This window comes from Schistocerca cancellata, chromosome 9, assembly GCF_023864275.1.
Source record: "Schistocerca cancellata isolate TAMUIC-IGC-003103 chromosome 9, iqSchCanc2.1, whole genome shotgun sequence".
Lineage (NCBI taxonomy): Eukaryota > Metazoa > Arthropoda > Insecta > Orthoptera > Acrididae > Schistocerca > Schistocerca cancellata.
The window spans coordinates 250,907,963-250,935,916 of NC_064634.1; the positions used below are offsets into that span (position 1 = coordinate 250,907,963).

General features: G+C 38.3%; 1 protein-coding gene across 1 annotated transcript in view; it reads right to left on the reverse strand.

The window, feature by feature from the left end:
* LOC126101320 (uncharacterized) overlaps nucleotides 1-27,954 on the reverse strand; it is a 366,030-nt gene that overhangs the window by 207,662 nt on the left and 130,414 nt on the right. The window contains exons 6-7 of the mRNA XM_049911994.1: nucleotides 21,059-21,203; nucleotides 14,840-14,942 (exon numbers count right to left, since the gene is read on the reverse strand). Coding sequence (XP_049767951.1) covers nucleotides 14,840-14,942; nucleotides 21,059-21,203 — 248 coding nt within the window. The remainder of the gene's footprint in view (nucleotides 1-14,839; nucleotides 14,943-21,058; nucleotides 21,204-27,954) is intronic.

Below are 27,954 nucleotides of genomic sequence, written 5' to 3' on the forward strand. Positions count from 1 at the left end.
CTTCAGATTTGACTGATTTTTTATGTAACCATAGTTTAAGAGATTCCTTTCAGCACTCACGTGGATGAGCACACACTTTTCATTATTTAGGGTCAACTGCCAATTTTTTCACCAAAGAGATGTATTTTCTAAATTGTTCTGCAATTTGTTTTGATCTACTGACGACTTTACTAGTCGATAAATGACAGTATCATCTGCAAACAACCTAAGACAGCTCCTCAGATCGTCTCCTAAATCACTTATATAGATAAGGAACAGCAAAGGGACTATAACACTACCTTGGGGAATGCCAGAAATCACTTCTGTTTTACTTGATGACTCTCCATCAATTACTATGAACTGTCACCTCTCTGACAGGAAATCACAAATCCAGTCACATAACTGATATGATATTCCATAAGCACGCAATTTCACTAAAAGCCGCTTATGTGGTACAGTGTTGAAAGCCTTCCAGAAATCTAGGAATACAGAATAAATTTGGAATCCCTTGTCAATAACACTTAACACTTCATGTGAGTAAAGAGCTAGTTGTGTTTCACAAGAATCAGGTTTTCTAAATCTGTGTTGACTGTGTGTCAATAGAGCATTCTCTTAGAGGTAGTTCATAAAGTTTGAACACAATATATGTTCCAAAATCCTGCTGCATATTGACGTTAATGATATGGGCCTGTAATTTAGTGGATTACTCCTACTACCTCCCTTGAGCATTGGTGTGACCTCTGCAGCTTTCCTGTCTTTGGGTACTGATCTTTTGTCAACCGAACAGTTGTATATCTTCTTTGGTGAAGGAATTTCAGAGGTTTGTGTTTAGTAACTCTGCTTTGGCAGCAATGTCGTCGATAGTATTTTGATTGCTATCAAGCAGAGAAAGCATTGATTGTGTCTTGCTGCTAGCATGTTTCACATACAACCAAAATCTCTTTGGATTTTCTGCCAGGTTTTGAGACAAAGTTTCATTGTGGAAACAATTACAAATGTCTTGCATTGAAGTCTGCACTAAATTTTGAACTGCTATAAAAGATTGCCAAACTTTGAGATTTTGCATCTGTTTCAATTTGGTATGTTTTTTCGATTGTTTCTACAACAGTGTTCTGACCTGTTTTGTGTACCATGGATGATTAGCTCTATTGTTTGTTAATTAATTGGTATAAACCTATCAATTGCCCCAGACAGCAACTAGCAGCCCTGCCCTCTCCCTACCAGTCCCCACCAGTCCCTTAATTGCAGAGGCGGGAACTCTCCCTACATTCCTGTAACTCTATAATTCCTGTTCTTCACTCCCCTACCCTCTTTCCTGTTCCCATTCCAACACCCCACAGTCTTCTATTCCATCAATGCCACCATTAGTCTTTTTTGCCTCCTCTACTTCTCTCATTTTCCACACCCACCTCACCTCCTCCACCCCCCCCCCCCCTCCCCCCATGTCACAAACCTCCAGACAGCTTCTAACAGCCCTGTACTGTCCCCACAAAGTCCCTGTCTGCTCCTACAAGCAGCACTACACTCTGCTCCACCCCACCCATACCAGGCTATCCCTCCCTCTTCTTGCCTCAGCCTGCTCCTTACCCCCACCAACCACAGTTTACTTCTCTCCTCGTGCACAGTGTTCGCAGTGTGGCCTCAGTGGCCAGATATAGTGGTTGTGTGTGTGTGTGTGTGTGTGTGTGTGTGTGTGTGTGTGTGTGTGTGTGCATGAATATGGAAGTGTATTTTCTATGTATTTCCTACTTTAGAAGAAGGCCTTTTGGCTGAAAGCTCAAATACAAAGCAGTCTTTTTGCTGTGCCTGTCATGTGACTCATCACCTCCTCCGCTTGGTGAGTAGCAAACTATGCTCTTCATAATGTTGTTGTTATTCCGTCCTGGACTTTCCATTGTTTGAAACATTATACAGTCTTATTGTTTGATGAAAAGTCATATCAATTTAAAGTGCTACCTTTTTGACAAAATATTTGAGTTTATTTATCCAAACCTTAGAGGAACTTTAGGGAAAGATTTATTATAGGAACTATTTATTTATCTAGTAGACAGGTTATTAATATCTGAAACACGGAAAAGTATTGTCCCTTATTAACAAAATCTGTATTACTGAGTTAGTGAAGTCTCACTTTGGCAGGGAGGAACTGAAGTTCTTAGAACATCTGGTAGGAATACATGGATGTAAACCAGATCTGGAAAGAATAAGATTGTCCGGAACCTCAGAACACAAAACAATTATATTTGTTCCTCAGGCTAGACAGAATTTGTCATCAATACATGCAGAGTCAGGCAATGAATGATCTTCACCTGTTATCATTACTAAAATAAAATCTAGATGGGTGTGGGATGAAGGAGAGGAGAAGCTTTTGAGAATAATAAAAAAGGACTCACGAAAGCACTGAAACTGAATCATCCTGTGATGTATGATCCATTTAAGTTAGCAGCAGATGCTTCAGACTATGGTGCAGTGGCAGAATTATTTCAGGGCAAATGAAATCTGGAAATTGGTGAACATAAGACTATCACTTTCAAAACTAGAAGCCTTAACAAACATGAGTTACACAGCTACATTTACATCTTCATAGATACTTTACAAGCCACCGTATGGTGCGTGGCATTACTTGTCATTTCCCCTCCTGTTCCACTCGCAAATAGAGCAGTGGAAAAATGACTGTCTGTATGCCTCCATATGAGACGCAGTTACTCGTATCTTATCTTGGTGGTCCTTATGCGTGATGTACATTGGCAGCAGTAGAATCGTTTGGCAGTCACCTTCAAATGTTGGTTCTCTAAATTTTCTCAATAGTGTTTTTTGAAAAGAACATCACCTTCCCTCCAGGGATTCCCATTTGAGTTCTCCAATCATCTTCATAAAACTTATGTGTTGTTCAAAGCTACAGGTAAAAAGTCTAGCAGCCCACCTCTGAATTGCTTTGACGTCTTCCTTCAATATTACCTGGTATGGATCCCAAACACTCGAGCAGTAATCAAGAATATGTCGCACGAGTATCCTATGGTCTCCTCTACAGGTGAACCACTCTTTCCCAAAATTCTCCCAATAAACCAAAGTCCACCACTTGCCTTCCCTATCACAGTTTCCCCATGCTTGTTCCACCTCTTATCGCTTTGCAACGTTGTGCCCAGATATTTAAATGACTTGACTGTCTCAAGTTGGATACCAGTAATAGTGTATCCAAACATTACAGGTTTGTTCTCTCTACTCACCTGCATTACCTTACATTTTTCTACATTTAGGACCAGCTACCATTCCTCACACCAACTGGAAATTTTGTATAAGTCTTCTTGTATGTTCCTACAGTCACTCAACTTCGACACCTAACCATTCATTATGGCATCATCAGCAAACAACCACAGATTGCTGCTCACCTTGTCTGCCAAATCATTTATGTATCTAGAGAAGAACAGTGGTCATATCACACTTTCCTGGGGAATTCCTGATGACGCCCTTGTCTCTGATGAATACTCACCATCGAGGACAACATAATGTGTTTAAGAAGTCTTTGAGCCATTCACATATATGTGAACTTATTCTGTAGGCTTGTACCGTAGCAATGGGTGACCATGTCAAGTGCTTTTTGTAATTTAGAAATATGGAATCTGCCTGTTACCCTTCATCTATAGTTCTCAATATATCATGTGAGAAAAAGGCAAGCCAAGTTCTGTATGAGTGATGCTTTCTAAAACCATGCACATTCTTCGACATAAGCTGATTAGCCTCAAGAAAGTTTATTATATTCGAACTCAGAATATGTTCAAGGATTCTGCAGTAAACAGAAGTAAGGGATATTGGTCTGTAGTTGTAGCAGAATCCTCGTGCACTGGTGGGGAGCGCCAAAGATGACCTCGGTTTGAGGAAGGCCAGCGTGTACCAGATTCCGTGTCAATGTGGCAAGTCGTATATTGGTCAGATGATGCGTACTGTCGAGGATCAATGCCATGAGCACCAGAGGCACACTTGCTTGATGTATCCGAGCAAGTCGGCAGTCGTTGAACATTATTTGTCGGAAAATCACGCTATGGAGTATGAACGCATGAGGATTCTGGTACAGATGTCAAGATACTGGGACAACGTTGTTAGAGAGGCCATTGAAATTTGCACCAATGACGACCTCATAAACCGTGACTGTGGCTATAATCTTAGCAAGGCTTCGGAACCAGCGATTGGGTTAATCAAGAGTAAATCGTGCAAACGTATAGTTGTGACGACCACGGTGGACAGAGCCATCACTCCGACATCATCTCAGATGCCGTTGCAATCTGTTCCACCGCGTGACCGTGGCGCAGGGCGCGGACAGCGGAGGGAGCGCGCCATGGGCGGAGGGTATTTGAATCGGCCGCCGCTGCGACTGAAACCAGTTCCCTCTGAGCAGCCATAGTGAACGGATCTCCGTACCGGCATGTTCACAGGAGCTCAGTCCTTCAGTTCACCTGATGATGGCGACATGTATGATAGCCGAAATATTGTGCCCGTTGGACACTGTAGACCGGCAGTACACATGTGGATATTTTGATTATATACATATGGTTCTTAGTAATCAAACATTGCGAGCAACCACTGACTTACTTTATTCAGGTCACAATGTAGTAATTGCAATCTGTTTTCACAGGTGGAGACCAAAGATACAAGATAACACACATAAGAAGTATTGACAAAGACATTTCTTTTTTTAATGGGGACAAGATGAACTAGGAGATCTTTTATAACATGGAAAGATGCACATATTAGTAACATCAATTGAATGATGGGTAAAAGAGGGTTACTAACAACAGATGTTTTGTAGAAGTTGACATACTAACATGCACGCAAAAATGAAGTAGCATGGAACATGAACTGAACTGAGACTACTGAGACTAATAGCAAATGCGGAAGTATTCTGAGCAGAAAGTGAGAAGCTTTGTGTGTGTGTGTGTGTGTGTGTGTGTGTGTGTGTGTGTGTGTGTGTGTGTGTGTGTGCGTGCGTGCGTGCGTGCGTGCGTGCGTCCGTGTGTGTGTGTGTGTGTGTGTGTGTAGCGGGACTTTGAATTTCGCCGCGCTACACTCGTTCCCTCAGGTAAAAATATCCCGTCGCAGCGGTATGAGCACTCGATGGCAGAGAAAATACCAAAATTGTAACTTTTTTTGTTTTCTATTCGTTTCTTGATTGTCTCTTGATAGCCGAAGCTTAAGGCAGACGTGATCTGACGCTGACGTAAAAAACTTAATAGATAGTCTTGATCTGATTGTAATGTGTAGACATTGTGGAAGTTGTTATGAAATTTGGAGGATGGAGAGAAGCAACTAAAATAAATTGTATTTAAGATCCAGACGGTTTTGTATACATTACAAATTCCTGGACAATGAAACTAATTGCAAGATTTCGGAGCAGACTTTTCATGCAGAATTGAAGGAGATTTTTGTAGACCTGGACGCCGCACGAAAGAAGACAAGTTAACCTGGTAAAGGATGATCTCTCATCTACGCCACTTCCCCCTGTCAGTTACATTTTGTTACTCTCTGTTTCTTTTCAGTAAGTTTTGTAGTGGAAATTGGTTTAACTTTTGCTCAAAAACACCACAAGGACCACCCCAACTATAGCTTTTCTGTAATACGAAGTCCGATTTGCATTTCATTCTTTCCCTTTTTTTTCATGGTCATTTACGATTTTAAAACCCCCTTTCTATTCACCATTTTTTCCCACATTTTCAACCTTTTTTCCTTTTTCTTTTATTCTCTCTTTTCTTTTTTTATTAACCACTACATGTGTGTGTGTGTGTGTGTGTGTGTGTGTTTCAGGAAGTGAAGGAGGGAATACACTCCAAGGCTACTATTTTTCTGTAGCTGTTACCAGTCTACCTGGTCTCCATCAGAGCGTAATGTCACTGCTTCAGTGGTCCAAAGAATAAACATAATAATCTAAACAATAAAGAAACCAGGGCTGAATAGCCTTTGACAACATGTGTAAGTGTAGGAATATTATGAAATTTTCAGGAAATATCTGTTTGAAATAGGCGAGTAATGTCATTAGGATATGGACAAACTTTGTCATTGAAAGTTACAAAAATAAGGGTCCTAAGCAGGGCATACAAGTTTAAATTTTTAAGATTTGGTGCACCAGATTTTTTGTAGGGAGGTACTGGACAGCAACAAGACAGAAAAATTCAGAGACATGATAGTTTAATCCTTGGTCAAGTAGATCCAAGAAAGGAATGACCTGTAGTGTTTTTTATATGCAGAGGTAAGGATAGGAACACCTGCGTTACAATGATGATAAGGTGTGTAAGCAGTATCTGCCAGTAGGATAAGGTGGGTACAGTTCTCACAAAGGTAGGAAGTATTCTCCAAAGTAGTCAAAAGCAAATAGACGTACCTGGGCAATTAATGAGTCTTTGAATTTTCATTTCCTTACTTGTGGCTTACAGCAATTCTGAGATTTGAAGTCATGGAAAGTGGCACATATTTAAAAACAGCATAAAGCTAATTGCCTTTGATCAAAATAATGAATTAATGATCAAGCCTGGTCAAGCATAACAATTGTCTCACAGGTTTATTTTATGCTATGAAACTCTAACAATGTAATTATAAAGTAGTTGGATGGTTACAGTAGTTAAGAAAATGAGAGTGGATAGAGAAATGAGCTTAGTAAAAATACATTTGATCTTTTAATTATGTAAGCACAAACACATGCAGATGACATAACCAAAACGGAAATGAAACTATTGTTAAACCTAGTAATCACAAGCTTAAGATGATTGACTTAAGATGTAAGATAATACATGTTCTGCTGTGTGGAAAAATGACAGTGCATTCAGTCTTATAAGATGACAATTTTAGTAACAATGATAATTTCTCAAAAGTTGAAGATTATAAAAAGACTGTAATTAGTTAAGTACATTATTTTACATGTCCTCTTTCATCTTAGTGTACAGATCTGTGGTTTAAAAGACTGCTCCATATCTTCTTCACAATCAGAGGAACAAAGTTCACGTAAAATCATTATTTAGGTACTGAGCATATATAGCGTTTTTACTGTGTGGATGTTGGGTTTGTCAATGTTCAGAGTTGAAGCATGTGTGTGAGCCCAGAACATCACCAAGGCACAATACTGATTGAGTGCCTCCAGCTGTTGTGAAGAGGTTGCCTGTGCTTTGGTGTTGTGGCTTGGTGATGTTTTGGAAGGCAGAGAACAAGAAGAGCTGCCTCCAAGACAAAAGTCAGAAACAGTTGAAAGAAGCAAAGGAGGAATGTCATTCTCTTTTGTTCTATAACAAAATTCACTTCAGATATGATGAACTGAGTAATAAGAGATCTGTCACCTAACATTGTAAATGTTAAATATGAGAACAATCAAATACATTAGATGTTCTTAAAAAGGCAGTTCCATAATTTCATTGTGAGCTGGCATACACACGAGCTCTCTTACAGGGCTTGACCCCCTATAGATAGCAAAGAAGTGCCCCAGTGCAATTAATGGCACATCACAGCAGTTCCACTTCATCAAGGAGAAGGAGACCATAAATCATTAATAATGTCAACGTAACAAATCATTACTGAATTTATTGGTTCAGTTACAACCCATAACCAAACCTCTAATCTGTCTTTTTTTCTGTATTGAAACTGGTAGTAATGGGAGGATTAATAAGGAAATTTCAATCCTCATTGCCTTAATATGGAGTATCAAAGCATGTGGATTTTTCCCTGTTCAGTAACCCCCCCCCCCCCCCCAAAAAAAAAAAAAGCTTAGACAATTTTACTTTATTATACAATATATTCATTTAGTTAATTAGAAGCCACTGGTGTAATTAATTTACCTAGAAACTGTGCTCATTACAAATATCAGAGATTTCAAACTTCATTAGTGCTGTTAATATGAAAATACATACCTAGTTACTAATTTTCAGATAAGGTAGATCAAAAGTATATACAGATACTGCAAGTGAAGCATTTAGTTAGCTAATGCCTGAAACATAAGTGTATGTGTTGTATTCATTTCGTTTCAGAGTAATTCTAATCAATTCTAATAGTAATTCTAATTCAGATTCATTGATGAAATCTTTGCAATTTGGATCGAGTGCGGGGACACCCTATCCACATTTCTCCAGAACTCAACAGCTTCTCCCGCATTTGTTTCACCTGGTCCTACTCAACCCAACAAGCCACCATCCTACATGTTGACTTCCACCTCAAAGATGGCTACATCAGTACCTCCGTCCATATCAAACCTACTAACCACCAGCAATACATCCACTTTGACAGCTGCCACCCGTTCCATACCAGGAAGTCCCTTCCATACGGCTTAGCCACCCACAGCCATCACATCTGCAGTGACGAGTGGTCCCTCTCGAAATATACAGAGGGTCTTACTAAAGCCTTCACAGACCAGAATTACCCTCCCAACCTTGTACAAAAACAAATCTCCCTGCCTTATCTTTCCTCTCTCCCATCTACTACAAAAGTCCCACCATGTGGCCACAGAGGAACATTCCCCTTGTAACTCAGTACCCTTTGTTTTTGTATATGGTTGGGAGGGTAGTTCTGGTCTGTGAAGGCTTTAGTAAGAATCTCCCTGCCTTATCTTTCCACTCCCTCACCTACTACAAAAGTCCCACCATGCGGCCCCAGAGGAACATTCCCCTTGTAACTCAGTACCACCCAGGACTGGAGCAACTGAATTACATTCTCCACCAGGGCTTCAACTTCCTCTCATCATGCCCTGAAATGAGAAATGTACTGCCCACTATCCTTCCCGCCTCTCACACAGTGGTATTCCACCATCCACCAAGCCTACACAATATACTCATCCATCCCTACACAAACTCATCTCCAAACTCCTTACCTGATGGCTCATACTCCTATAATATACCTAGATGCAAGACCTGTCCCATGCATCCTCCCACCACCAACTACCGCAGTCATGTCACAAACATCACGTATTCCATCAAAGGCAGAGCTACCTGTGAAACAAGTTATGTGACCTACAAGCTAAGCTGCAACCACTATGCTCATTCTATGTGGGCATGACAACCAACAAGCTGTCTGTCCACATGAACAGCCACAGACAAACTGTGGCCAAGAAACAAGTGGACCACCCTGTTGCTGAACATGCTGCCAAACATGACATCCTTCATTTCAGTCACTGCTTCACAGCCTGTGCCATATGGATCCTTCTCACCAACACCAGCTTTTCTGAATTGTGCACGTGAGAACTTTTCCCGTAATACATCTTATGTTCCCGTAACACTCCTGGCCTCAACCTTTGTTAGTCATTATCCTCACCCATCCTGCCCCTTCCCTGTTCGCATACCAGCACCAGACAGCCCTCATTGCACCATCATACCCAGTCTTTTTACGTCTCTCCTTTTCCACTACTCCCCCTCCCCACCTCTTGCTTGTTGTCTGCCTAACCTGTAGCACTTCACTGTCCTCCACCCCTACCCTACTATCCCCCCCCCCCCCAGCCCCTGCCCATCCAAGCCTCCTCCTTACCCCCACCCAGTCACCACTCCCATCATGCACTGGTGCTTCTGCTTGCAGTGTGGCCTCAGTTTTCCTGAGACTACAGTCATGTGGAAGTGAATTGCATTTGTGTGTGTGTGTGATCTATTTTTGACAAAGGCTTTACCGGCCAAAAGCATTATTTGTGACGATCTTTTTGTTGTGCCTATCTGTGACTCAGCACCTCCGCTATATGGTGAGTAGCAACTTTTCTTTTCATTATATTCTTACATTCCATTCTGGATTTTCCATTGTTTGATTTTTGTCAAATCTAAAACAATGTTACTGAAATAGAATGCTATATTTTGGCAAACCAGCACAATTTAACAGCAATTAATGATGTACATAAAAGTTCACATTCAGAAGAATCTCTCTTCACTATTCAGTTAATCACAAGTGTAAATCTTTAATTGTAATTTGTGAAAAGATAGAAACAACAACAGCTGAATGTTTTGTTAATTATTGTAATATTATAAAAGGAACCATTTCAGTCAGTCTGCGAAGTATGTAATGTGGGCAAGATCTGTGCCCAAAATTATTACACAGTGTATCACTGACAGATGTGCACAAATTACAACTTGTGTAGTGCCCCGCGGTTCATCTAAACTCTGTGTCCAAGCGTGTATTTCCCATGATCGACTGTAGACTTGTTATTAACTTCATGAAATGTGTCAATCTTCTATAGATTCCTTCTGCTTAATGTGACAATGAGATTGCACTGTGAAGTGTGCTATTTCCAAATTATACTTACTGTGCACATCATTTTCAGGCTGATTTGATTGTCATAGTTCTAGAATAATGATTTAAGACTGTGTTAATTGTATGTCTGCCACATGTAAACTTCATTATCAGGTTACTACACTCTAACAATCTCAATACAGAACATCAGTCAAATGTAATATGTGACTAGTTGTTTACCTGTGCAGAAATTAATAGTGAATGAGATTTGGTCTGGCCATAAACTGTAGGCTATTTAACAACAAAGTGCAATTAAAATATTTGGACTGAAAACTTGGTGTAGATCACATCATTTAAAATAGCCTACTTTAGACAATCACTTTTTAGCCAGATTTGACAGAAGCACAGAAACCAGAGGCATATTATCACAAGTAAATATGGCTATGCTTCATTGGCTCTGTCACTCACTATGTTACATGTCTTCAATTTCCCGCCACATGAATGGTACTTGCCATATAAAGATTCAAAGTAAATATACTCATGGCATCAGTAACATCTAATGAACACATTCTTCATCCAACTACATTGTCCGTTATAAAGATTTGGCTGGTAACAGACCAGGTTTGGATTTAAACATATTTCTTTTTTGGGGATTAATTTTAATGCATATCAAGCATTTGATAGCATCACCTGAAAAATCAGTGCTGGGACTTGATATGAATTATACATGAATTGTTGTTGCATTAACACAGTTGAGTACTTCGTCCTGAGTTGCCAGAAGCAAATTTCACTTTTTAAACCTCTACATAAAATTCTGTACCACCTCACAGTAAACAAGCATCGTGTGATCAGCTGTCTGTGATCCATCATGACAAATTAGCAGCAGTGTTATTTGGGATTGTTTTCATACAACAAAGCTTAAAATTTTAGTTCTTTACTACTCAAAGCCATTTGAGAAATTTATTGGCCTACCTTGTTATTATTCCTCCTGATTAATGCTTATTATTCCCACTAATTTCAATAAAAAAAAAAAAATAGAGAGAAACGTAAGTGGAAACAAAAGAGCAGTATGCATTTGAGAATTGAAAACAGGTTCTCTGCATGCAATCCAGGTGCCTTGGTCACTACACCACAGGCACTTTTCCCTTCATTGAACAGTATTTATCTTATGGCTATATAAGCAACAGTTGTAACAGTTTCTTTCCTCAGTTTCTAGGAAAACAGGCATTTGCAGACCCCATATATGGTGATGAAAAATGCTCAATTTTCAATTATGTATTAACCTGTCAATTTTGAGTCAACTGTGCATCATGAACCTTGGAGTAGTTTCCTCAAAACAAGAGGGATGTTGAGCCAAAGTATCTCAAGAGTCTTTCATTTTACGTTGTACATAAGTGATCTGCCAAATATAAGTTGAATCAGTTGGCCATGTCTGGGGCCTTCTCCTTGTGAGTTCATTGTGCCTGACATCATCACCATCAGCCAATTCAATCATTAAATGATGTGGCCTCTTTGAGTTATGGATTCAGGTAGGCTTTCAGCAGTTCTCTCCAAGTGAAATGGTCTTGGTTCTCTGCCAGGTGCGACCAGTGATCTTCTGGTTATCTTTGTCCCATCTGTCTGGTGGTCTTCCTCTAGGCCTCCAATGCTCTCTCGGACTCCACTCTAGTACTAACTTCGTCCATCTGCTGTCTTTTCTTCTCGTGATGTGGTCAGACCACTGCCATTTCTAGGAGCCTACTTTCTCTAAGATGTCCTTTACCTTCGTTACAGACCTGATGTGATCTGCCCTTTTCCTATCCTTTCTTGTATAGCCCACCATTGATCTTCCCATGGCTCTCTGTGCTGTCCTAAGTCTCCCTTTTCTAATGAGTTCAGTGTCCATGTATTGCAACTATACATCAGCACGGGAAGAAATCGTTGATCAAATACTGTTTTCTTCAGATTTACTTGCAATTTTTATCCGAATACTGTTGAATTCCTCCCAAATGCTTGCCAGCCAAACTTGATGCACTGATAGATTTCTGGCCTTACATCTCCCTACATTTTTATAATCTGGCTAAGGTAGATATATTCACTGACCTCTTCTAATGGACTGTCCTTGACATTCACATCTCTAGCTTGGACATTACTTTTGTTTTGGAAAGGTTCATTTTCAAGTCAACCAAATGACATTCTGATGCAAGATCTGTAACTAAGTTTTGGAGCTCTGCAAAGTCGTTGGCCAGTAAGGCAATATCATCAGCAAATCTCAAGTTGGTAAGCCTTCATCCATTAATTCTAATACCATTACCTTCCTAGCTCAGCTGTGACATAGCCATTTCTAGTACAGCCGAGAATAGTTTTGGGGAGATGAGGTCACCTTGCTTGACACCCCTCATGACGCGGATTTCTTGAGTTGATTTGCCGATATTAACATAAGCTGAAGAAGTCTCGTAGATATTGCTGAGCACTTCAATGTGTGCTGCTCCTACACCTTGCTCACTTAAATCTTGGAGGACAGCTATATGGCTAACAGAGTCCAACGCCTTTTCAAAATCAACAAAGGCAATGCAAAGAGGCAGTTGGTATTCATTTGCTCTGCTTATCACTTCATTAATGGTCAGAATGTGGTCAATAATACTAAAATTGTTTCAGAATCCTGCTTGTTTTATCAGTTGGGCCGAGTCTAGGGTGGAACTAATTCGATTTAACAGAATCTTTGTGAAAATTTTGTACAAAATTGAGAGCAAACTGATAGGACAAAAGTTTTTGATATTGTGAATACTTCCTTTCTTGTGTATCAATATAATCTTTGCCTTGTTCCATGATAGTGGGATTGAAGTGTAGCGCAGGCAGGAAGTAAATACTTTTGCCTAGTGATTTATTGTTACTTCTCCTGCCAGTTTCAGGATGTCAACACTGAGCACTTCATCACCCAGCACTGTTTCCTTCTTCATGCCATCTAGAGCACACTTGTCTTCCAATGGAGTATATCTGGAACACTGGGAATATTACTTAATTTAGATACACTCAAATTTTCCCTTGGTTTGCTACACAAATTGCTATAAAAGTCTATGACAAACTTCAACACCTCCTTATTTTCAGTGATTCGACTGTCATTTCCATCAGGTGTGATAATCTGCTTTTTACCAATTGTGAGTTTGTGTTTGGCTGACTTTAAACTTGTCTTGTTCTCTAAACTTGCTCATAAGGTGTATTCACTGAATTTCTGTATGTCAGTTTTCATTTCTCTTTGCACTGCCTTACATAGTTCAGAACATGCTACCACGTCATGATCGGTTTGGGTTTTCATTTCTTTCCTCTGTTGTAAAAGGTTTTCAGTTTTGGCACTGAATTTCTTCGGTTGTTTATTCTTTTGGCATAGGCCACCAACTTCTCGTGCACTTGAAACAATCATTTCCACCAAATCTCCATCTTTAGTTACATGGAACTTGGTTTGGAGGACTTCTTGGAATTTCAACGAATGTTCTTACAGGTTTTTGAGGTTGATTACAATTCTCTTCCCTTTCATAAGTTTATTCCATTCATCTCTTACATTGAGTTCAACCCTTGCTCTCACCAGACAGTGATCACTGCCAGTGTTGAACTGATTTAGCAGTGATACGTCTTTCACAATCTGCGGAATGTTTGACAGAATAAAGTCTATCTCATTTTTGACACTGACATTTGGGCTCCTCCACGACCATTTTAAGTCAGGGTGCTTTTTAAAAAATGTATTCATGATGGACATATTGGTGTACTCAGTGAACTGGACTAATCTCTCACCTCTAATGTTTCAGTCATCAATCCCATAGTTGCCCACGACTGTGTCACCTTGTTTCTTGGTGCCAACATTTTCATTAAAATGGCCTCACATGTCTACCCAGATATATTACTGCCTGTTAACGAGTACTCTGTATGCAGCATGTCTGTACATTGGAAGTTGGCAAGGTGAGCTGGGTAGGTGTCTGTTGTTCATGCTATTGTTGTTGTTTTTGTAGACTTTGAAGGTGTGTTTTGTTTTCTTTACCAATTGTCACATCTAGGAAGTTGAAGCTACCCTTGTTTTTTTATCCAACAGTAAAATTTATACTTCTGTCTTGTTTACTGTGTGCACTAAGTATGTTATTAGAAATATAAAGCAAATAATGTTATCCCCTGAGGTTGATTTCATGGCAACAGAATCACTCAAACTCTACACACTGAAATACATTGATTTTTTTGTAATTTATCTTCCACATATTTGATTTAAAAACAGTCTTGACTGCAATTTATCATTTTATTAACAACATGTTTTGCCTTCATGGGGCCCCTTCAGTTTATCTTAAGTTATTCCTTTTTCAACATTTTAAAAACCATAAAATCGTTCCTGTAAAATTTGATAATATTTCAATGGATCACCAGAATTCCATCTTCATTTGCTCAAAATCATGAAATTACTGTCAAGATACTGCAAAGTTTTAGCAATACTATGCAACACAGTCCCACTAAATCTCAGCAACATCAATAAATTAGTCACAAACATACATAAAGATAAAATTCTCAGTGAAATTAAAACGTATTTATAGGCCCATTAGGGATTATGTGAAAAGAAGCATTAAATTATAAACATATCCAGTAATAAAATATTGTTTTCAAAAAACTACATATTCTCACTTTTGACACAATTTTATAGATTTTTAAAAAGATAATGTTAACAAATTTGTACCTCATCCATAGTACCCCAAACCAGCAAGTAATCTCCAGCATTGACTGGCAACTCAGCTTCAGGATTTTCATTTGGAGACTGTTGAAATGGATCATATGAGTACCTGAAACCAGAAAATAGGGAAAATTAACATCTTTGCTGCTTTTAAAATTAAGCACTATAATCAGGTTCACTCATGCATATTGAGAATGAAATAGCAGATAGTACAACACAGAAGAATGTTACAATAATATTGTTATCTCAAGTATGATAAAATAGATTAGGTAAAGCTACACATATCTACTTTCATTAGTTCAATATTATTTTTAGTATCTGATATCTCTTGTCTTTCTTAGTTACCTTCTCTGAAATACACAAGGGTCATTCAAAAAGAAATGCACAACATTTTTGTTTCAAAAACCCAACTTTCATTCTATGTCTTTCTATTCATGGAGGTGATAAAAACATTCTTCTTGTTTGTGTTCAAATTTAATTCAACCAGTTTCTGTAAATTGCACTGTTGTAGCACTCCAACAGCAAAGTGGTGTTACATAGTTCCTGTGTTGTGGGAATGAGACAACACAAATATTTGCAAGAGATTGAAGAAGGTGTAAGGATATTAAGCTGTTGGTCAAAGTACAGTGAGTCTTTGGGCAGGTAGATTATCTGGTGTAAGTGGGTATGTCAATACCTGGTACCCTCAGCACAGTGGTAGACCAAGCACTGCAAAGACTCCTGACAATGTGTACTGTATTCACAATCTGATTTTGTTTGACAATACTTAACAATGAATGAACTATCAATATGAGTGGGAACAGGAGAAGTGAGTGTGTGCAGAATAAGGAGACAGTTGAAGTTGAATAAGGTTTGTGCCAGGCAGTTTCCAAAAATAGTGACAAATGATCACAAAAAAACACACTGTGAAAATGAATTTTTGAACAGTACAAGAGTTATGGAGATGACCTCTTTGCAAGAATTGTGACAGGAGATGAAACCTGTTTGCACCACTCTGATCTGGAGAAGAAAGACAGGTAATGGAATAGCATCATGCAAATTTGTCGAAGAGGAAGAAATTCACAACTGCGTCTTCAGCAGGAAATGTGATGGCTTACATCACTTTTGATTCAGAAGGACTGCTGCCTGAGGATATCATGTCACACAGAACCATTACTGGTTCTGATGCTTAGGTGACACTCTGAAAAAAATCATATTTGAATGTGTCATGCTCAACATCAACAGCAAAAACATAATGTTTTGCTATTGCATGATAATATGTGGTCACATCATTAATTAAACAAACACCAACTTCAAAAAGCTTGGATGGACAACAGTGAAACACCCGCTCTACATCCCTTGTTTGGCAGCATATGATTACCATCTCTTCAGCAAACTGAAGGAATCCCTTCATACAACTAGATTTGGAGGTTATGACTCTATTGTGAAGGCTGCTAAACAGTGGCTTTTATGTGCTGTGTCTGACTTCTACCATGCAGGTCTTAGTTCCACAGTGGCATAAAGCAGTTGAAAGAGACTGATAGGATGTGGAAAAATGACATTTTGAATTTCAAGAATATCAAAGACACGGAAGATAAATTGGACTCCGAGAAAATCATTGTGAGGTATGATCTTTGTATACTTCGATAATGTGGTATAAGCTGCAGTACAGGTAAACAATGTGAAACAGCTGTTAGACACTGCATTAATTATTGAAGTTAGTTGTCAATGCATTTTCTGACAGCTGCTGGACTCTCTTAATCTGTACACTGACTTGTTCGAAGAGATTTCAGGATTGCAGAAGGTAGTCGTTAACTTCATTACATATTTCAACTGGACACCCGCCAGTCATTTTCAGGTGTGCCATCAAAGACATTCCCCCCTCCATCATATAAAGCACACTGATAGTATTGCTGCACATGCGTCAGAGTCATGGTGACAGAAGGACCACGCTGCCCAGTGCTGAAGGCTGATAAAGGTAACTGAACTGTTCTGTTACCTCGTAGTTTGTATTTGGAGAAGATGTATGGTCTACTTAGTGATACTGCACATAGCAAGACTGATCACAAGCCTACAGCACCTGTGCAGCAGAAGATGTGTACACTCCTGAATTCTTCCTCATTACCTCCAGAGACCATCACGCAGTTAAGACCACATGGCAGCGTACCACTCAGATTTATGGTCTTCCTAAAGTGCACAAAGAAAGTCTTCCTTTACAGCCTATAGTGAGTAATATCGAAATCCCCAGATATGGTTTAGCCAAATAACTTGCTTTCTTGGTGAGACCATTGGTTGGAAAATCTCCACATCATGTGCAGAACTCTGCTGATTTTAACAACAGAATGGGGGCTCTCCACCTAAGTAGTTTGGATTTTCTAGTAAGTTTTGATGTAGTATCTCTTTTTACAAAGGTACCTCTTGTTGAGTCCTTGGTGCTAATTGGTAAACATTGTCAGTCAGACATCACTGCTTTGTTTCGACATGCTCTTACCTCAACCTATTTTATGTTTACCAAAGAATATTTTGAATAGACTGACAGTGTCGCCATGGGCAGCCCATTGTCTCTCCTATTGTCTAACTTTTTCATGGAGGATTTTGAGGAAAGAGCACTCAAATCAGGGGTTTCTAAACCAACTGCTTTTTGGAAATATGTGGATGATACTTTTGAAGTGGGCCCCATGGAGAAGATAAGTTAATGGAGTTCTTACATCATCTTAACTCATTCATGAGAACATTCAATTTACCATGGAATTAGAGAAAGATGGATATCTCCCATTCCAGGATGTTTTGGTTAGATGGAAGAGTGATGGCTTTGTGGGACATTATGTTTACCAAAACCCCACTCACCCTGATGTGTACTTGCACTCCTCAGGTTGCCATCACCCATTCCAAACCAAGAGTGTTCTTAAAACCCTTGCAAACAGAGCCCATACAGTGTTGGATGCAGTTGGTTTGCCTAAAGAGGTTGCACATTTGTTCAGAGACAATGGATACTCGACCCAGCAAATTAACAGGGCATTCTCAGCTAAAACTAAGAACCAGGAAGTGGATAAGAGAGAACATGCCAGCAAAGTCCCTAGCTTTCCTTCCCTTCGTTGGAAATATTTCCTGCAAATTAGTAAGAATTCTTCATAATTTTCAGGTGAAAGTGATTTTCCACCCACCATCTAAGATTTTGGACTTGCTGGGATCAGTGAAAGATAATTTGTTATTGCAGAAGGAGAGAATTTACTAAATATCTTGCCAGTGTGGTATGGCCTATATAGGACAAATGGCAAGCACAGTGGGGAACATTTTACAGAACATAAACTTTGCACTGACCTTCTGAAACCCAGCAACTCCGCACTTGCAGAACATTGAATCTCCAACAGACATTCAATGGAGTATGACAAAACATAAATTTTGCACACGTCAACACCTTTTTGGGACTCCATTATAAAAGAATCCATTGAAGTATGCATGACAAAAAATCTAATCAACCATGAAGGCAGCTAACAGCTGGATAATATGTGGAATCCTATCATCTCCAAGATTTGCTACATATGATGACGTCAGAATACTCCAATAACCGCAGCAAGTGGCAACACCATAGACAGCTAATCCTTGCAGTTCCACCAGTGAGGGCACTGCCAAGTGGTTCTGTGGTCCTTCTGTCACTGTGACTCTGACACAAGCGGCAATATTATCAGCGCGCTAGACACTGCGGAGCAGAGAATGTCTTCATCAGTCTTTGACAGCTCACCTGAAGATGACTAGCAGGTGTGCAGTTGAAATATCATGGAATGAAGTTTATGAAGACCGGCTGCAATCCTGAAATCTCTTCAAATATTTAATTCACTGGGAAAATTTTAAATTTCACATACACAGAGTTGTTACAAATCTCTAAGTACCTGAATGCTCCCCTTCATGATGGCATCAATGGGGCAAGATTATTAAAGAATGGCTCTCCATATCCAGAAGATACTGCTTACACAAAAATTCAAGGAGAAATACATACTGTATTCTCCACTAATGATTATTTTTGCCACATAACATGTCCAGTTCAGACAAAAAGAGAATAAAAGCTTTCAGAATGTGATGATGCTCCACAAGAATGCTGAAAACCAGATCAAATAACTACAAATAACGTACTGAGGAAAAGAAATTGTGGTACAACTTGACAAAAAGAAGGGATTGAATGACAGATCACTTGGTGAAGCATCACAGAACTGTCAATTTGGTAATGGAAGCAGTGTTGTGCTAAAAGTTGTAGAGACAGATCAAAGCTTCAGTATCATAAAGCAGGTGAAAATGAATGTAGGCTGCAGTAGTTACGCAGAGATGAAGGTGTTTGCACATTTAACGCTTCCATTTTTCAGCAGGATGATCATATCTGATTAGCACAATATTTCACCAATATACCTCACCAAAGTCATCAGGTGTTTTGACATACTGAGCTGTAATGAGAGCTTCTCGTTCATTTGTATCTGCCCCCTACCCCAATGACTTACTCCCCGTCGACAGGCAATTGGTTCTGTCATGCTATCCATACCAAATTCCACAACCCCAATCATTCACAAATAGTTTAAGAGTGTCTGATGTCTCCTCTGTCAATGGAGCATGGGCTGAAGATATGCTACCTTCATTTTTCTGGTTGCATACTCTGTTCACAAAATGCAGATGCCATGGCTCTTTCAATAATTTGAACATGAAGTCCCATGGCTTGCTCAGTTTGTAGCCAGCATCCCTACTGTTCAGGTTTCTCCCCACCTTGAATTCAATTGGCTCCTGGATGATGCTGTCCCAAAACCTGGGAGTCTGCACAAGTATTTTCATCTCATAATACTTCATGGCGTGCTTATATTTCACACAGTGCTCAAGTACTGCAGATTTACCAAGCTGTCAGAGCCTAGTGTAACATTGTTGTTCCACACATTGAACTTCCAGCATTCAAATAGTTTGACCAGTGTAATGCATACCACACTCACAATGGATGTTGTAGTTAGATGCCTGCCTTTTATAAGCATAAGTTGTACAAATACTACACACTGCCTAGTGGCTACTTGTCTTGGAGTAACTGCGCATGCTACACATTCAACATCAAGTTTCTTTAGAATTCTGCTGATCTTCACAGAGGTGGTCCCTGGATAGAGTACACATGCTAAAGCCTTTGGTTTGTCCTCTTCTAATTCTTCTTTTTGGTTGGAAGCTGCTTGATGTTGTGCACATTAGATTTGGGCTGTGGGGTAGCTGTTTTTGTGGAAGACGTCCAGAAAATGCTGAAATTCAGAGGCCAAGCTCTCTTTGTCTGATAGGATGTGTACTCTGTACCTCAAGGTCTTTGAAACACCACTCTTCTGAGCAGAATGGTGGCAGGTATCGACTTGGAGGTATTCGTCAGGCTATATCTGCCACTATCCTCCAAAGAGGAATGGAGCTAAAGACCTTGATCCACAGGGCACACACCCAATCAGACAAATCAAGTTTGGCACCTGAACTTCAGTATCCATGACATGTCTTCCACAAAAATTGTTACACCTTGGCACAAATTAAATGTGCACTATCTCAATGAGTTTCCTGTGCACAAACAGACAGCGACATTTTACTGGCACTGCAATTTCACTGTCTGCCCACTCTTAACACTGCTGGAGGAGGTAAAAAATCAACTGATGCTTTTAAAATAACTGGACAACTGCAAGCAGGTTTAGCATTTTGAGGGTTATGTACAAACTTAATTTTGTCTATAAACAGTTCATCTATGTTCTATAAGTTTTGGTGAGTGAGTTTGTAAGCAACAAATATGACATATATGGCCATTTCTTTTGATTGCATTGACTTAGAATCTTAAACTTCTTACACTGCCAAGGGACTGAAAACTGCAAAAAGTCACAGCAGACTATGGATCAGAAAAAAATGTGACTCCCAGAAAGCATTCTGAGGAGAGCCATAAAGATGTAGAAACTGTCATAAACAATAACACATAACACTATAACACATACTTCAAAGAAGAGAGATATAATAATATTTCCTCCACATATCCTAAGTTAAATGGTCCTCATGGATGTGGAATAAGAAAAAAATTCTGAATCATATTTTCGCTTAACTAGGCTTGTCACAAAACACATACAGGCATACTACACAGACACGCTTATCATAAAGGAAAGCTACAATGACTCTACAGGCAGCTGTTTTTTAAAGTAATAATGTCTGACTGTTCTTTTCAAGTTAATAAAAAATGTAACTTAGGAAGCTACATTTTCACTGTACCTTGCAATGTATACATAACAGCGACCTTTACCAGGAATGTCCAACATGTCAACAACTTTGCTGTCTGTAACCATTTGTTGTTCAGTTCCTGGAAATGTAGAATACACTCCAGGCGGAAGATTCCCATTTAGGTAGCCACCTCTACCTGTAACAATTAATCACTGTAAAAGTTAAATACAGTGACTTTTATTTAGTACCTAAATATTCCAGATGAAATTGAAAATAATTTATCATATGATGGACAATTTTGAATTTCAAAACAATTCTGAATGTAGACAAACAAATCTAATGACTCTGAACATGTTGGGAATATGACTAAATCCTGGGGGTTGTTGGAGAGAGATATTAAATAGAGAATGTTTGAGAATTTTTCTGAGTAATTTTTATGCATACAAATATAAGTTATCAAATAATAGAAAAATAGTATGAAAATAGCAAATGAATTATTATATAAATTACAAAGGCTGAAGAAACAGAAAGAAATACAGTATCTTAAAAATATAAAATGAAGAATTAACAACTAGGACTACAAGGGTGTGAAGAAAGCATGAAGATTAAAAAATCTGAAGGTTATAGATATGCAAGCTTTTGGAGTCAGTGGCTCCTTCTTCTGGCAGAAGGGTTGAAGTGGAAGGAAGAGGGGTGAAGGAAAAGGACTGGTGAGGTTTAGGAAAAGGGGCAGAGTTTAGAAGTCACCAAGAACCCTGGGTCAGGGGAGACTTACCAGAGTTGAGAAGGAAAGACTGATTGTTACGGACTGTAACAGATGAGATTTGAAAACGTGAGAGATTATAGGTGGAAGAGAGGATAATATGGAAGACAGAAATTACTGCTGAAACATTGCATGAGTTAATGAATGCAAAAACCTGATAGAGATTGTCAGGTGACAGAGAAATATAGACAGATTGGAAAATGAAAATTTTATGAAATGGAAACAGTGTGGAAAAGGACTAGCCACTGTGAAAAACTGTGAAGACCAAAGAAATTAACATAATTCACATAAATTTCATTGGTCTCCACAGTTTTTCACAATAGAAATTAACATAAATTATGTTAATTTCTTTGGTATTAGCATTTTTTTCACAGTAAGTATTCCTTCCTTTAGGACATTTTAGTTTTCTGCCTCTTTCTTTTTCTGATCTGTCTATTTTTCGTCATCCCCACCCACCTCTATGACACACAATGCACTTGGTTTTTGGCTCTTTTTAACTCATGCACAATGTTTTAGCAGTAATCTCTGTCTTGCATATTACCCTATCTTCCAATATTAATCTCTCAGGCATTCAAACCTCATGGTGCAGTCCTCAACAATCAGTTTTTCTTTCTCATCCCATCCAATAGGTCTCCTCTGACCTTGGGTTCTGGGTGACTTTTCCAAATACTACCCTTCTTCCTAAGTCTTTTTCCTTTCTTCTCCTTCGGCCCTTCTGCCAGAAGAAGAAGCCACTGGCTCCAAGAGCTTGCATACATAATAAATTTTTTATATGTGTATTCTCCTGCAACTGCTTGGTGCATGGATTTTTTTATCGATCCAAGTACATTATTTTTTCAAAAACTGATTATTTCTGTTGATATATTAGTCCATAAACCTAGCTAATAAAATCATTTCTAAAATATTTTAATCAATTCTTGGCATAACCAGAAAAGATGCATATGGTTAGCATAAAGCGGGGTGACTTTGAACATTTTTAAATTCATTTTTGTAAATTAAACAGAAACTTTTGAAGATATTGACACAAAACTTTATGGGAAGTTGCAAGAGGTATTGCTGAATGTGATAAAGCATATTATACATTTTTATCCCCCACACTTAGTTTTTTTTTTTTTTTCACCCTATGGGTTGGGGTCAGTTTGAACATGGAAACATTTGACTATTCTGTGGGAGTCATGTCAATTACTGTTAAATGAAATCCCTATCATATGAAACAGCATGATATTTTGTACATAAATATAGTTTTGAAAGTAACTTATTTAGAAAAATTTGAGTATTTTTTATGAGTTTTCTTTAATCACCTGAAACTGTTTGTGTGATTACAGTTTAATTTTCCTAATAATGGAAATGGGTGGTGAGCTAGTTATGAAATAAGAAAGTTATTTAAAATCAGAGTTTTTCAAAACAGTCTATATGACTTTAATAAAATTAATGAAAAAAAATTATCACATTTTAGAGAAATATATGTGTAAACACTGTACAGGAAAGGAAGCTGCCAGGGAAGAGTTTCCACTCTAGCAGATGTCATAGACATCAAATTTAAACTCAAAATGATGCCTTCCCCTTCTATCTACCTTAGAATCAGGTAGAATCCTACAAATGTCATCTTTCTCAAAACCTGACACATTGGGAACATTAGGCCACACAAAAAACTTCATCTGATTCCACCTTGGAATGCCATTTCCTCAGAAGAGTAATTTCATCATCAGGATAACATGTGCAACACAATATTTTACACTTTTCTTTGAAGTAAACTTCACCAAAACATATTTTCCAAAGAACAGGGAAGGCTCTGTTCAAAGTCACCCCTTGAAAGACAAGCCTTCACATTTATTTTTTTACATCACCAAAGAATAAATATAACATGTATTCTGTAAATGTTCATTCAAGTGTTAACATTGCCCATAAAAATTAGTTTCAAATTCTAAACTCAAAAATGCTTCTAAAATAGACAAATGTTTTGTGAAGGAACTTACATTCCAGAAAATTATTTTATTTTCTGGCACTGGTATACAACGTTATTTCATATCGACCGTCATATCAATCTGAAAGTATCGATTACTGGAGATATTTAGCAACTCTGACATTAGTTCCATATTTACACATCAGAGTGCATCTTTTAAAAAGATGCTAAATTGCTGTTCAGAGTCACCTAGCTGTTCAAAGTCCCCCCCCCCCCCCCCCTTACAGTACCTTCTTTAATCCAACACCAACACAACCCCTCATGTCACTTCAGTTACATTACATTCATATTAACAAGAAGCATTAAAAGTAGCTTCTAAGATCTTATTTACAATGGCAAAATTTATAATGATTTGCACTGCCAGTTTATTTGATAGTACGGATAAATAAGATGGCCATGAATAGAAAATAAGTGTTTTCTGATAAAAATATAGCAACAGGACAAAATATTAACCTGGTGCAAAGATTGGTGACTACCCTTAACTGTAGGAAACTAATATGTTGTCCACTTCACAAAAGGTGAAAGTATAATCACCTTTGACTAAGTACAAACAAGTAATAAAGTGAAGCCTAGCACATATAGGCTACAAAAACCAGGGAGTAAAATACAGTGAAACCCCACTTTTATACTTTTCAAGGGACTTTAAGAAAAATGGTGTAAAATGTCAGAATTGGGAAATAACATTTTAAGCAGTAGAAGTTACATACAGGATCCCTCTTTGCATTTTCGCACATTATGTATGATAAATGTACATAATATGTGCCAAAGTACTTGTCAGGGACTTATTTATTATCTAACAAAGATTTATTATCTGACAAAAACCGCTGGTGTAACTGGAGCTGGTATCTGTCTGAGAAGTAGAAACATTTGACTTAATTTCACCCATAATAATTGATGTTTTTGAAAGTCCGCAGCTGTTATTCATTATTTACACAATGGAACACTGTAATCATTATATATTTTTTCATGCTTAGCACAACATGTTTCAAGAATATTTTCTCTTTGTCAAGACCAAAATGTTTACATCAGTATTTTATGTGGTGTTTGCATATGCGTTATTCTGCATATGTTGCAGTGTAGTTGCCTTTTTGAGGTTTTGAGGTACTGTGACTCCTCAGTTATGTGGAAAAACACACATATGCAAACTATCGCTCATATTAAACTGGCAGATTAAAACTGTGTGACAGACTGAGTCTTAGTCTAGCACACAGATTAAAACTGTGTGTCAGACTGAGATTTGGACTCAGGACTCTTGAGTTCACGTCTTCGTCTAGCAGGAAGTTTCATATCACACTCCATTCCAGAGTCAAATTATTGTTCTGATATCACTCATATTGTTTGTTTGTGAAACATTACAAAAAATACATACATAAATATTGCACTTGGCAATCAGAATAAATTCTCAAAACACGTCTTGTTAAGCTTGCGTAGTTGGTGCTGTGGTTAAACCAAAAATGTCTGTCTGAGTAACGCAGTCGGAAAAGGTGTCAATTAATGCAATAAGTGGCCAAATAACAGAACACACTAAACAAGTTTGACAAAGGTGCCATGACAGTCACAGCAATCAGGAACCTACACATGCGCAATAGAGACAGTTTGTAAATGGTTGTGATTGATCATAACGGTTCAGATCTACTGAGTAGAGCACCATGGTATCAAGAAATTTAATCATGTGTTTGTAAACACTACTTGATGGCCAACACCATACCAGCATTATTTTACCTCAATTACATCAGCTTTTTCTCCATGAACGTTATTTCACAAGGCATAAATTGTGGGAAAATTATGATGTTGTTAACACAAAATTGGATGCAAATTAACATTGTACACATAGGAGCAATAAAAAATTTCGTAAACAGTGGGAAACCATTATTTCTGGGAACATAAAAGTGGGGTTATACTGAATATGCAGATATGAAGTTGCAAATAAAACTAATGGAAGTGTTGCCTCTATAGGAATGTTACTACAGAACTACACTAGCCTATCATGGAGAGCACTTGTAAAACACTCACAGAATGATAGCAGAATACTGCTCAATGATATATGGTCCACATCTGATTGAAGGTCAAGACTAACGTAGGACATCAAGCAAATACATAAACTAATACTGAGAATTATCACATGCTAATTTACCTCAAGACAGCATATAACCAGAATCCTGAAAAATCTTGACTAGTATATTGAAAACTGTTGTGACTCGCCGATCTTTCAAAGTGCCGCCGTGCAGTTACGCGCATCCTCTACATGCAGCGCTGTCTGCCAGCCATGCAGCAGCAGCGCCACCTAAGCGGCCAGCCACCCAGCGGCCGCTCGGACTCAGTTATGATTTGACTGTTAAAGTGTACACACGTCTTACTCTGTTTACTTGATCTGTGACTTTCATGTATTGCGTCTTCCTTGAAATATATTTGTTCAACTTGAAGTTATAACAAAAACTTGGTAAAACCTACAATTCCCTAATGGGCAGAAGAACATAGTGCAACAGAGATGCAACAACCTGCAGTGATTTAGCTGTAAAACCGATAAGGTAACCATGATGTACAAATGTTTAAAAGGAAGTATACTGGTCAGTTAGGTACCAGTCATAGACGAAATGTACTGCATCACAGAATCATAAATAATAACTCAATCATGGGGTTTAGACTAAATTATGAGAAGACTCTTGGGGACAAATTTATAAAGCAGACAGTGTTGATAAAAATAATTAACTTTTTCTTAAATATATTCCAAAGCCAATTTGAGTCTTGTTTTCCCTAAAACAAATTGGGGAAAAATTGGACACGGGAGTAAGGATATGAAGTGGATAACTACTGGAATTAAGGTATTTTGTTCTAGAATGAGGAAACTATATCTAATTCATACGACAAGTTGTAATCGAGATTTGAAACTTTATGTCCACCTGTATGGTAAGATCCTTCAGTGTGTCATTATAAATGTGAAACTCATGAACAACACTCAAAAATTAAAACACTCCACAAATAAGGCAAAAACTATTTAGAACATTACTAAACAAAAAAAGACAAAACTTATCATCCAAATGAAACCAAGTCCTCAAAAAATATGTCTGGCAGAATTGATGACACATTCAAACTTTTGGCTATCAGGTTGTTCCTCACAGTGGCAGTAATAAAAATCAAATACAAATGCGTTAGATTTACTTGCATACACACTGATTGCAGCACCGACAGACATTAGTTTCAAAAATACAACCCCTTAGGAAATTACAAATTTCATTACGTCACTAAAAAGGTAGTAATTCTCCTGGCTATGATGCAGTTTCAAATAGAATATTAAACTTTGGTGCTGACTTGATAAGACTATTCTTAAGCTACCTCTATGATTATTCAATGACTCAGGGAATACTTCCTGAGAGATTTAAATATGCTGTTGTAAAACCCATCTACAAAAATAGAGACAAGGAAACAACAATGTGGAGTGGAATGCTTCAAGGACTGGTACTGGACTCACTCTTGTGCTGCCTATCAATTTGGCTTTTGCAAAGGATTTTCCACACAGAAAGCAATACAAGATCTCACAAATGAAATTTTGGGAGAGCTACACAAGAAAAAATATCCTTTCGGTATATTCTGTTATCTTAACAAAGCCTTTCATTGTATGGATTACAAAATTTTGCTTGGCATTAATGTTATCCCTCTTGCATGGATAGAGTCTTACCTTCATAACAGAAAGCTTGCGATCTCATTAACAGACTGTGTCACAGGCATGAAACTACCTTCAGAATGGAAGAACGAAAATGTGGAGTGCCACAAGGATGGTGCTGGATCCACTCTTGTTTCTAACCTACATAAATGATATTCCAAATAACTTTAAAATGTGGGAACTGTAGTGTTTGATGATGACACAAGAGCAGTAATCAAGGGTCCAAACTAACCTTAGCAGATACGGCTTAGGTGATTGCTGAACAGGCCTACAAACTGTTTAAGTCTTAATTTCATGAAGACTCATGTTATGCAATTTCAGACCTGCAATACTGACCTGGGTAGCATCAAAACAGACATCATTGGTCATATGCTAAATGAAATTCATGATGCAAAATTCATTGGGGTCAAGCTGGATAACAAATTAAAATACAATGAGATAAACTAATTAAGAGATAAACTAATTAAGAATCACAGTTCAGCAATTGTGCCATTGACTTAAAGAGAAGACTGTTGGAACACATTGATTAATTTTGCTTCCTGTTGTCCTGGAATTATCAT